At 36.4% G+C, this 12,120-nt stretch overlaps 2 protein-coding genes across 3 annotated transcripts; one reads left to right on the forward strand and one right to left on the reverse strand.

Moving 5' to 3' along the window:
* Positions 1–1,542: 1,542 nt before the first annotated feature.
* On the reverse strand, positions 1,543–11,580 carry LOC129942945 (Golgi apparatus protein 1). 2 transcript variants are annotated; one of them, XM_056052109.1, is made up of 7 exons: positions 9,610–11,580; positions 9,427–9,550; positions 8,983–9,368; positions 8,484–8,852; positions 2,325–2,694; positions 2,161–2,267; positions 1,543–2,100 (listed from the first exon to the last, which is right to left on the reverse strand). In XM_056052109.1, exons 1-7 carry the CDS (start codon positions 11,404–11,406, stop codon positions 1,930–1,932), a joined length of 3,324 nt encoding a protein of 1,107 aa, XP_055908084.1. In that variant the 5' UTR covers positions 11,407–11,580; the 3' UTR covers positions 1,543–1,929. The 2 variants fall into 2 exon arrangements, with proteins under 2 accessions (XP_055908084.1, XP_055908083.1); XM_056052108.1 differs by having other exon boundaries at positions 8,971–9,368.
* LOC129942946 (glutactin) lies at positions 2,781–4,934 on the forward strand. Its single transcript, XM_056052110.1, has 7 exons — positions 2,781–3,084; positions 3,150–3,293; positions 3,351–3,863; positions 3,926–4,061; positions 4,126–4,322; positions 4,383–4,698; positions 4,758–4,934. Exons 1-7 carry the CDS (start codon positions 2,848–2,850, stop codon positions 4,883–4,885), a joined length of 1,671 nt encoding a protein of 556 aa, XP_055908085.1. The 5' UTR covers positions 2,781–2,847; the 3' UTR covers positions 4,886–4,934.
* Positions 11,581–12,120: the final 540 nt, after the last annotated feature.

Below are 12,120 nucleotides of genomic sequence, written 5' to 3' on the forward strand. Positions count from 1 at the left end.
GTTTTTTTGTCCGCAAGGAAAAAAGTATTGAATCCATTGCAGTGCGCACGTACGCACGTAGAGAAAGAGCTTTCCTGTGACATCCTTGTTGGCTTTTAAGCATTTTAAGAAGATGAAAATCTGTTTGTGGCGAGGGTAAGACAACCCTTTGGGTTTTGTTATTTGATATTTTACACAGATGGCAGTTATGTTGTGATGTTATTTAAAATTAAAAGGATAAAGTAACCGTTGAAAAAGAAAACAGTTTTTGAATCATTGGTTGAATTCATAAAACCAATTTCTTTATTTTATTTTTGACTACCAGAATCAGATTATACAAGCCAGAGAGAAAAGTTTTTAGTTTTTTTTCTCTCTTATACAAGCTTCAGTTAAAATCGTAATCCTTTGAAAAATTTGTATGGTTCTAAATTTCGACTAAGCAATTAATCTTCATTCGTTAGTCTTATCTTCGTTTGGTCAGGTGCAGTTTAAATGCGTTTCATTTATTTATCATTTTTAATTATTTAAAAAAAAAAATTGTTGTCTTTCCATTAAATTATTAATGTTTAAATTATTATTAATTCCTGTTTTTGAACTTCAGGTTGAATATTTTATTTTTTACTTGGCACAGATTCTGCCAGCTTATTTGACCTCTAGCGTGTATCGGACTCAACACCGATGATGAGGTCTCTGTCTCTGGTTTCTGTTCGCTTGGGTTTTGGCCGTTAAATAAGAAATTCTTTGATCAGTGACAAGTCGCTGCATAGCTTCTAGAGTTTATGATTGTATCGTCTCGGGAAGATGTCAGAATTAACAGTTAGATAAATTGATTAAACACGTCGAAGTTTTACCTATAAGTAGTCACGTTCTGCCGAAGTCTACGATGGGCATCGACACTCATCGGTTACATCATCTACTTCGTTTTATCGTAATTTATGATGTTCGCTTCAGATTCGATACTAGAAAACGCACCCTTAAGTGGTTTCTGAAAGATATTGCTAATATTGAAGTAGCTACATGGTGGTTTCGAAAGTTTCTCTGAATTTTTCCAATATTTCTTTCTTGATAAGGCGTACCAGGGATACCAAAACTTGATATGGCACGTTATAGTTCGTCCCTGTTGCCATTGTCAGAGGATTCTTTGATATCGATTAAGAGGTTCATTTTGGATATTGATTATCCTTAGTAACAAGAAGGTGATAGTAAGGTCATTCATTTATTACTATCACCTTGAATCTAACGTTCGTTGTAATATTTAAAGACAGAAAGTTCTAAAAATGTAAAATTATCACCTTTATTAAAAATATATTTAAATGATTTAAATGTAAGTTATTGGAAAATAAAATACAAAAAAAAAACAATCAGTACAAAGTTCTATTCAAAAATTTTATAAGATAAACCAATCGAATTAAAACAAAAATAAAATCTAAAATTAATCCATGAAAAGTTTATGAAATTCAGAATCAGCAATAATTATTGATGTTTTGTTTCCATAAGGTAAAAAAGTAAGTGTTGAAAAAGTTGTCTGAGAAGTTTTTAAATATTCGCCATTTAAGCGTTTGGTTTTTGAAGATTCAATTCGACTTTTAATACCTTTGAAAATAATTTACATTGTTTAATTTTTAATCTTTAGATACAACAAAAATGATTTAGAAGCACAGACTTTTTTATGTGCCTCCTTTTTCGATATTTTATAAAATTTAAACCTGAATTTAATTCTTGCTGAGACAAACTTCTTTAAACCTATCATTAACTGGACTTAATATGATTTGCTTTGTTTTTATTTTTGGTAGTTTTGTGTTGAGGCGACGATATAACTAGAATAAACACACAATTTAAAAGTAAATAAATCCAAGATAACGATAATGACGCAGCAAAATATTGGACTTTTGGATAAAAAAAGCTAATTAAGTAGAACGAAAAGATCATTGTCGCTGGCACAAGCAGCATCTATTTATTTTTCGAGGTCATCGCCCGTTTAGAAAATCGACCCAAGAACATGCCCATGATGAACACCATTCCCAAACATGTAAGTAATATCACTAAGAAAAATCTTTTAGCTGGCGATGATATCACTTGGCTCACCAGTTGTTCCATGTTTTCTGGAGGCAGTGCTAAAACCTGTACAAAAAATACAATTTTTATTTAAAGCTTTAAAACATTGCAATGGGAGTTCTTTACAGTATCGGCGTTTTGGAACATTTCGATGCGACGGCGAAGTTTATTCCGACAGTCCTCTTCCATTGCTTTTGATTGATCTTGCAGGATAGTCTGCAGGCATTTTAATTCTGAGAATTTTATTATTAGAACAATTCGATCCTTTGCGTTATAATTGTGTAACTTACTTCTTCCATTTCCGCTTTTTACATTCGAACAGTATCTCAGTAAGTCAACGGTACATGCTTCTTCAAGAATTGGATCCACATGAATGTCTGCTTTGGCTTCTGCGATCAATGTCGCCACTTCGATTTTACATTCCCGATTTATGATTTTTTGATTGAGAAATGCTGTTTTCAGACACTCTTCGACAATTCCATGCTCTTCGATCTCACCTCTCGGCTTACAAAGTACTTCAATTTCTGATTTACAAAAACTCAATAGCAACGGATTCAGTTTATAGTTCAGCGCCTGATCATGCAGTATGATGTTAATCTTCTGCTCGCATTTCTCTTCTAATCGTGCTTCACGGAACTTTATTTTCAAACACTCAATAACCTGAAAGTATACATTTATAACTAATTTACAAATCTATTTTATCACAAATTCCGGTTATAAATTCTTAATTACTTGAGATTACGCATCATTAGTGTGGTGTTTCGATGCGATTAAAGAGAGCTACAAAGGCACAAAGTAGTTTAGTTCGTTATCATGCGCAGAGCAATGTGTTTGGTCGTATCTATTGTTTCGGTGTCGCTGATCGCAATATTCGTTATCAATATCGGTAATGACGTGCTAGCAACTAACGACGATATACTTTTGTTGGATTTGCCCGGTCAAGGTTTAATTCGAGGCTCTCAAACGAATACAGCTTGGACAAATCAGACAGTTTATCAGTTTCTTGGAGTACCTTTTGCAGAGTCTCCTAGTGGTGATTTGAGGTTTAAGGTTTGTTTAAAAAAAAAAATAAGTTGCATTCTGATTTGTTTGAAAAAAAAATACTGTTCTCAAAGGCACCCGTGGAACGTTCTCCGTGGAAAAACATACGAGATGCAACAAAATATGGACAACGTTGTCCTGAACTCAATACGATAAGCGATAATCATCTAAACGATGACTTGGAAGATTGTTTAAATCTGTGTGTTTATACAAAAAATGTAACCATTGTATTTTTATTATGAAAACAAATAATGTTAGTCTTTTGTGAATTGCAGTTCACCGCTCGGCGGCCGGTGGTCTTCTATGTTTACGGAGGAGGATTTTACAACGGTTCATCTCAAGACCACCCGCCAAACTATTTACTTGAGAAAGATATTGTCCTAGTTGTGACACAATATCGCGTAGGAGCGCTAGGATGGCTCTCGACTCAAACTCAAGAAATGCCTGGAAATAGTCCAGTTTTGGATGTGATGTTTGCCTTACAATGGGTTCAAATGTACATTCACTTATTTGGGGGGGATCCAGAACAAGTCACTGTCGTTGGTCAATCTGCAGGAGCAACTGTAACTGGAATGCTTATCATTAGCCCAAAGACTCCGCAGGGACTATTCAAACGGGCAGTTATGCAATCTGGTTCGGTTTTAGCCAATTGGGCGACTAATAGCAAACCACTTGACCTCACAAAAAAAGTGTGCAACAGATTATGTTCGAATTGTGATCAAATTGCTGACATAGCCGACTGCCTACGCGAAGTAGACACAGTCACTTTATTAAAAAGCACAACAGATGTAAATTTCTATTATTCTAACCCATTTATTTGTTATTTTAAATTTGATTAGTTTTTATCTAGTTATCGTTTAGTATGACCATAAATGACGTGTACGGAGTAATGCCATTAATGCCAATCGAGCTTTTACATAATAACACACGTTGTTACCCCATTATGACGGGGGCAACCAAACACGACGGATCATTCGTCTTAGCAAGTAATTGTTTTATTTTGTATCTATTTAATGCTCTTTTGGTTAACTAAGAAAGTGTTATTCTAAGCGTTATACGATGGAATTAAGGGAGCAATCGGAAACATGAGCCTTATAACTCCGAGGGAATTTTTGTCAAAATTATTCGATGAGTCGCATGAAGTCGATCCCTCAGGGCTTGCAAAGAATTTAATAACCACTTTGTTGTATAACGCTACCGATCTAAATGGCAATGATCATAAAAAGCTCATTCCTTCGTACATTGATGTAGGCTGTGAACTTTATACTTTATATGAAACATTTCTTATTTTTTTATATTTTTAATAGCAAGCTAGCAGTATGTTCATAAAATCACCAATATTCACATTTGCAAGGCACCTTTCTAAGTCTCAATGCCCAACTTATGTCTATAGTTTCGATTATGAAGGCGAATGGAGCCGTTTTGGTTATGAATTTGGAAACGAACACTATCCATTTAATGGTGGTGTTCATCATTCAAACGATAACATTTATATCTTTTCGACACACAATTTGAATGCACGGGATACTGAAATTTCAAAGAAGATGATAGACTTATGGACATCGTTTGCTATCGACGGAGTGCCTGCAACACCAGATGCTCCAACTTTAATGCCCCTACAGAGTAAGACAATAGAAAATACTCTTTTTTATATTTCGGATATGAATGCTGTAAATTTTTAGCTGAAACTGGACCGTATTTTCATATTGATGAACGAATTTCGATTGGCTATGATTTTCTTGAGGAACTTCGAGTGGCCGTTAACGATCCAAGGAAAGAAGAACTTGTCAGACCTGATGTTGAGTTCTGAGTTTGTTTAACTGTTATTAAAAATGGAAAGATGTGTTTTAGTTAAAAGAGTTTCTGTTTAGTTTTAATTCACGAAATTGCCATCTGACAATACACAACAAATATTTGTGTCGCTTTGTAGCTGGCTTTTTTGAAGTTACCCGTGTCAAAAGCTTTTAGAATCAAGTTAAAAAAATATTAAACTATTAAAAAGGGGCGAGAGGGAGTTGCAGAGATTATGAAAGGTGTTAAGTGAGTAATTAGTTATGCACAGAATTCTTGAGATAGGTTCAAAGAGGCTTTAAATTGGACGATGATAAGAAAGCGAAAGAGAGGAGCATGTCCGACGTTTCGTGGATTAGTAAAAATTGAAATCTATTTTACAAGAAATGGTGAGACTATGAATGTGTCAAAAACTTGCACAAAAATAATTTCAGCGAATAAACGGATTTTTTGTGGGGTATGCAGATTAATTTTATCGTTTGATTTAAATAGGGTGATAAATTTAAGTTAAACAAGATCACAGAGTCGAAGTATGGGGATCTAGTGACAACGTTTGAGGAGTTTGAGGGTTGAGTTGGCCTACTTAATTAAATGATAAAAATGAAGTTGAAAACTTAAAAGTTCTTAGTTCTTAGTAGTGTTTACTGCACCAAGTCTCTGAAAAAGGTCGACATCTTTTTGGAGTACAAGAAAGTTAGAATCAGACGGAGTAGAAAATACCTATATTATTTATGTCATCAGACAGGTGAATCATTAATGACATTTACTGTTAAGACAAATACCAACGTACTAAAGTAACTCCCTTAGAGAACTCCGGTTTTTGCAGATTGAAAACCTGAAGACAATATTCTTTTGGCAGTTCTCTAGTTTATAATTGATCCACTAAATAGGAAAGGGTGAAAAATCAACTGCTTTCAGTTTAAATAAATAATTTGGTGACTGATTTTGTCCGATTTTATTTTCTTTCTCTAATTTGTTCAGAATTCTAGGAACTAATTCAGTAAGATTACTTATAGTAGATCTGCTTTTAAAAAGCCATTATGAAAAAATATAATAGATCTAAAATGAGAAGAAATTGGTTGAGGCGAAAACTGCTATTAACATGACCTGGAAACAATAATTCGTGAATAAGTATATAGCACATAGTAGCAAGTTTAAAGTATTTGGAGCAGTAGCTGAGAACATACTTTTATACGGATCGGAGATATGGGGATGATAAAAGTACAATTCGGTTGAAAAACTCCTAACGCACTTTATAATAAGAATATTTCATTTGCACACAAATACGGAAAACTACGTAATAATGCTGGAAACGGGTATCTCTCCTTTATTTATAAAAACTTTGAAGTTGCAAGTTGCAAGCGGACTTCTTGCTTAACGTTTTTAAAATGAATGATTCACGGGCCGTGAAAAAATTGGCCATAAAAGCCATACAAGATCAAAGCGATTGGTATCGTGAGTGGCAAGATCTTGCTGAGGAATGTCAAATTAATTTTAATTTACCAATTGAGGATTTAATAACAGCTAAAAACATCTTGTATGAAGTCTTTTAAAAGTTGATGAGAAATGTAGAACTGAAGGGTCTAATTCGTTGTACAGAACAACTTATAGCAGATTAAATCATAACCTTGCAGAGAACAATTATTTTAAGGATTTCAATAATGTTCGTGTGATTTCTATGATGGTCAGACTACGTAGCAAACTTATAGATTTAATTTTCATTCCACACAGACCTGATTTACCCCTAGAGTGTAATATGTGCAATCTATCAGAAAGAGAGGATATTGTCCACTTCTTGGGACAATGCCCCATTCTCAGAGAAATCAGAAGGAACGTATTCAGAAAAGACTTTTTATCGGATGATGAAGTGATAAGTTTATTGAATGAAATTAATGTTATCAATCTTTACGAATTTTTCAAAACTCCGCAAATCTATCATGAACTGTTTATAGTTAAAAAATTATAAATACCTTTTTTAATGTTTAAAAGTAATTATATTGTGGGCTTTTTACATTCATTGCGTTTTGTTGTCAATCTGGTGGACGGCAATTGCCTATGATTTTTGTAAACATTTTTGGTGTGTAATGTAAATTTTACTTTGATTCAATGAAATCTGTATCTATCTATAATACGTCTAAAATGAAAATAGAGTGAAAAAATGCCATTGAAGAAAGCTTTTTTTATGAAAGACAAATCAGTGCTGAAAGGGATTTCTTACCCAATGGCACTAATGGATTTATTAATTGAACGTAAATACTTCTTGTTAAAAGAATTTAACATTTCACTTTCGTAGCAATATGTCCACTCATCTCATTATTCATCTCACCGAACAGTGGAACAAATCTTTACATCGTTTTGGAGAAAGCAAGATTATTGCCCTTGATATTTCAAAGGCCTTGATAAAGTCTGGCATCTTGCTGTCTTATCGAAAATGCGTGCTTTCGGTATCGACGAATCTCTTCTTCGTTGGATTAGAAATTTTCTTTCGAACCCTTGTTTTGGACGGATTCAAGTCTGAAACTCATAAAATAAATGTTGGTGTGCCCCGTTTTGTCTACGACTTTCTCATTTTTATTAATGATATCTTGTCTCAACTTCTAATCCAATACATTGTTTCGCTGACGATGGCACTCTTAGCTTTTCATATTCGTTTCCAGACACACAACCATCCTCTTCGGATGTGGAACTGCAACGGCAAAATATGGTTAGCCCCTTAAATTCCGTCCTACACAGCATTGTACAATGGGGAATAAAAATTCGTGTGGAATGTAATGTTTCGAAAACGCAATGCTAAAGCGAGATAAACCCTCTTTGCAACTATCTATAAGTGTACTTGCATCAACGAAACGGAAAATCTCGACATCCTCGGAATGTGCATCAGCAACCACCTTTTGTGGATAGATCACAAACGCGATGTTGCCAAAAATGCCGCAAGATGTTTGGGTTTTTTAAGGCGATGCAAGAAGTTTTTTTCCCCCTCTGATCTGGCTGTTATTTACAAGACTTATATACGTCCAACGTTTGAGTATAACTCCCATTGCTGGGCTGTTGCTCCTGCAACTTACTTAAGCCTCTTGGATAGTATTGAACGTAGAGCATTCAGATAGCTTGGTGATATTACCATCATAAGATCATTTACGTCACTTGAACATCGTCGAAATGTTTCTTGTCTCACCCTATTTTACCGTTATTTTAATGGTCTATACTCTAGAGAAATAGCTAGCTGCATTCTTCCCCTTAAACAGTTCAACCGTAATACTCGCGATTCTAGGAATGCCCACCAGTTTACCCTTGAGACCAACTTCGGCCGTACTATCAAGAACAAAGATTCATTGTTTAGCCGTACTACGCGAATGTGGAACGCCTTGCCACCCTCTATCTTTCCCTGTCATTGCAATTTTTCAGAAATTTAAAATCAATCTACACCGACACTTCCTATCCAACCCTTCCCACTTTTCCTAAACCAACTTTTTATTTCCTAATTTTAATATCCATCCCGTATCCTTTTTTATAACGAAATACAGTGCCACAATTCAAGCTCTCTTGCAAATTGGTTACTTTAGAAAAGCATTTAAAATGAGCATCGGGAAATCTTTATTAAGTTCAACAATACTCACTTTTCCATTTAATTCTTCGTATGGCTTGGCTTGTGCCACTATGTGTGAGCAATATTGGTCAATATTCTTGCCACAGGCCAACTGTAGGGACGGATTAAACCGGAAATCCGTATTTTGTTCAATCATTCGATTAACTACAACCAAATGACATCTTGAATCGAATTGCGGGTCATCTTTGTACACCTTTAAACAATCCAGCAGTCTTGATGTATCGTAGCTAGGACAAAACTTATAAGTCATTTCGCGGCAGGTATTAACCAAAGTGTAGTCTGTGGCACTGTCTCCGAGCTCAGATTTCTTCACCAAGAACATGGCATGGTGACAAGAGTTACCAAGTCGGGCTGTGTTCGTCGAGAGGCATTCCAAAGCCTTAAATTAGAAAAAAAGAAACAATCAAATTATATATCAATTGGGAAAACAGTTTTAAACAAAAACAAAATGAGTTGAAATAAAAAATAGATATGGAAACATGATGCGGTGAACTTGCATTTTTCATCACCTGGCCAGGTCCCGTCGCGTCATTGCAAAACTCAGAAAGTTCCTTTTTGCAAGCATTTGCCAATTTTGGGTCGAGAAGAATACTTTCTCGTTGCTGGTAGAGTTGCGCTTTGACTTGTTGTCGACATTCTTTGGGAATCGAATGGCGCTGTCCCCGAATCGTGTCGTTTCGCATGACTTCACTCAGACAGGACACCACTTCGTTTTTGGTCGTGCTGGCAGCGCAGAACCGCACCACATATGGTCTGCAAGCTTCTTTGAACTTATAAGTGAAGTGGTAGTTCTTAAGTGAAATTATTTGAAAATGTTCAATTGCTGCTCGACATTTTAAATCCTGACGAAGATCGGCGTCATTCTTGTGTGAAATCAAACAATCCATCATATCTCCTATAAAATGCAAAACCAATTGGATTTTTCTAAAAAAATGCTTCCAAACACTACTCACCATCATCCTTTCTCTTTAAAATATGTCCACAATGCGTGTTCATCGCGTCGGAACATACTGACATTATAATTGGATTCAATTCCACATGACCAGCTTCTTCCTCTGTATAACTCGTCACCGCTGCCTACAATATTTGTTCAATCAAAGACACAAATGTCAGGACATCCATCGTATTCTACTCACCTTGCAATTAGTTTGGAGTTTTTCGAGATTTTCCTGTAGACAATTCATCTCCTCGCCTTTCTTGGTTTTGTCATAGCAGAATGTTGATAAATCCTCAAGACACACATCTTCGACTTCGGGAATAAGTTCAACCGATATTGCTCTCTGTCGCATCACCCGCTTGACCTCCTTGTAGCATTCACTGCGCAGCACTATCTTGGTATCGGCGCTGTATGCGATTCGATGCAGACATGGCAATATTAGAGGCCCTCGTTCGGGATCCATTTGAGCGTCGTTGACATCGTCCCAGGATTTCTTGGCTCTGCAGTATTTAACTGCATCTTGCTTGCAGTTTTTGTAGAGTTGCGGATCAAGTTTGAAGTCTCTGGCCACAAAGTATTGTATCAAAAGTAGAGCTTGTTCACAATCTGGGGTCATGACCTGGGTGCCAATGTGTTCCATTAGACATGTCATCACTCTAGCCTCCCCACCATCTGTGTCGGTGCATGCAACATCGACTACAGGCTTGCAGGCGCGTCGTAATACTGGATCAACCCGCCAGTCTTCTCCAACGTCCGATGTCTTCACAAGCTGTTCAATGGCTCTCTGACACGTCGATGTTACTCGACGATCCTTGCGACGCTTTGGACGTGCGTGATCCATGAGACAATGAATGATCTCACCACCTGCTGTGTTTTGAATGAAATCGTTATCACCGCAAAACTTTGGTATATCGTCGGCACATCCAATGAGGATCTCTGGCGATAGCTGATAGTCCAGCAACAACATTCGACGGTGATCATTGATTTCTATCCTGCACTCTTCCAATATTTTGGTTCCGTTTTTGATGACGGACTCAAGACAGAGTAAGATCTGCGCCAAGCGAACATTCTTATCATCGGACACCCCACGCCTGCAATGATGAACACGAATGTCATCTTTGCATGCCTTTGCGAGTCCTCTGCTCATGCGATAATCCTTGGCGAGGATCTTGTCACGTTGAATTATTTGCTCCCTACACTTGCCGGTCATGTCGGGGTTGCTTTTGTGCTTCACGAGGCACTTGTAGGCAGCACTTGTTCCTGGATGCTCACTGACACAGAAGCGGCGCAGGTCGTCCCCACATATCTGAGTGAATTGGTATTCAATATGTTTCCCAACTGAACTCTTGCACGTTGGACTTAAATTGTCCAGTGAATCCTGCAGGCAGGCTACTGTCTCTATTTGGGAGACTGCAGTTCGCTCGACATTCATCCGGCCACAGTGCAGCTGTTGTATATCGTTGTCGCACCCCTGAAAGAACTCATTCAGAAACCGAAAGTCATTGAAGACAACACTTTGAATACGCTGGATCACATTTTTGCACGGGCTCTGTTGGTCAAGGGTTGAGCTCTTATCGATAAGACAGGAGAGGAACGTCCCATCAGCGGAATTTGCAGCCGCAATTGAATTGTAACACTCGGCTAGCTTTGCCTCATGTTTCTCACACGGTTGGTCAACAAGTTGATGAACTGAATGGTCAGCGAGTAGGAGTCTTTTGCTATTCCAAATGACTTGCTGGCACTTGTTGGTTAGAGATTCCAGTTGGTGAGGTGGAAATGTTTCTATACATTCAAGAATGGAAAGGTCATCAAGTGACTTTGAGTGGTCGCACAGATTTTTTATTTCCGGACAAGCCGGATTATCGATGAGGTTTACTTTGGCGTTGTTGGCTAGAGCGGCTCTAGAGAATCGAAGAAGATTGTCATTGGCACTAGCCGAAGGGTATATCGTTAAGCCTAACAGAAAGATAAGTAGTGTATTCATTGAGAGCTTCATTTTCTTAGATGTATTCAAGGACCATTGTTTTGTTTTTAAATAAGATAAATAAATCTGTTATTGCTTAAATATATAAAACAGTAAAACACCGAAAATGATTATGATATATGATTAAATGCGAAGTTCAATTATGTCGTATTATCAGTCAACAGTCACAGTCGGATAGTGTTGACGTACCGCTCTGTCTCAAGTGACAAATGTCATCTTCCATTAAAAAAAAGTGATGCCAGAATGCAAAAAGGTTTAAGTTGAGTACACATTTTTGAGTGTAATTTTTTTATGTGAATTTCGTGTGTTGCAGATCTAGGGGTATAATTATTTCAGATATCAGTAAGTGTTAAGGGTGAGTAAGAGCTTTTTACTGTTTTCATCAATTAAAACTATGCTTAGAGATTTGAAAGCGATTTGAAAATGTAAATTTATCATATTTGGTATTAAAATGAAGTTAAAGAGTTATAGGATTTTTGGTTAAAAGAACATTTTCTTTAATCAAGAAATTTTTTATTTATTTTATTTTATTATGTCCATTAATAAAAACTATTCAAATCTTTAGCTGGAACCTTAGGGGTATAGGAATTAGAAATGTTTTACTCTTGGGCGTTTACAACAATCAGTAAATTTGTGTTATTAAATTCGAAGTTCCCAACAAAAGCTATTTTCTTTGCTTTTTCTGTAAGTTTTTTTTTGATTAATGTCATTGGGAAAGTAAAGAAT

Source organism: Eupeodes corollae, chromosome 1 (genome assembly GCF_945859685.1).
Source record: "Eupeodes corollae chromosome 1, idEupCoro1.1, whole genome shotgun sequence".
Classification (NCBI taxonomy): domain Eukaryota; kingdom Metazoa; phylum Arthropoda; class Insecta; order Diptera; family Syrphidae; genus Eupeodes; species Eupeodes corollae.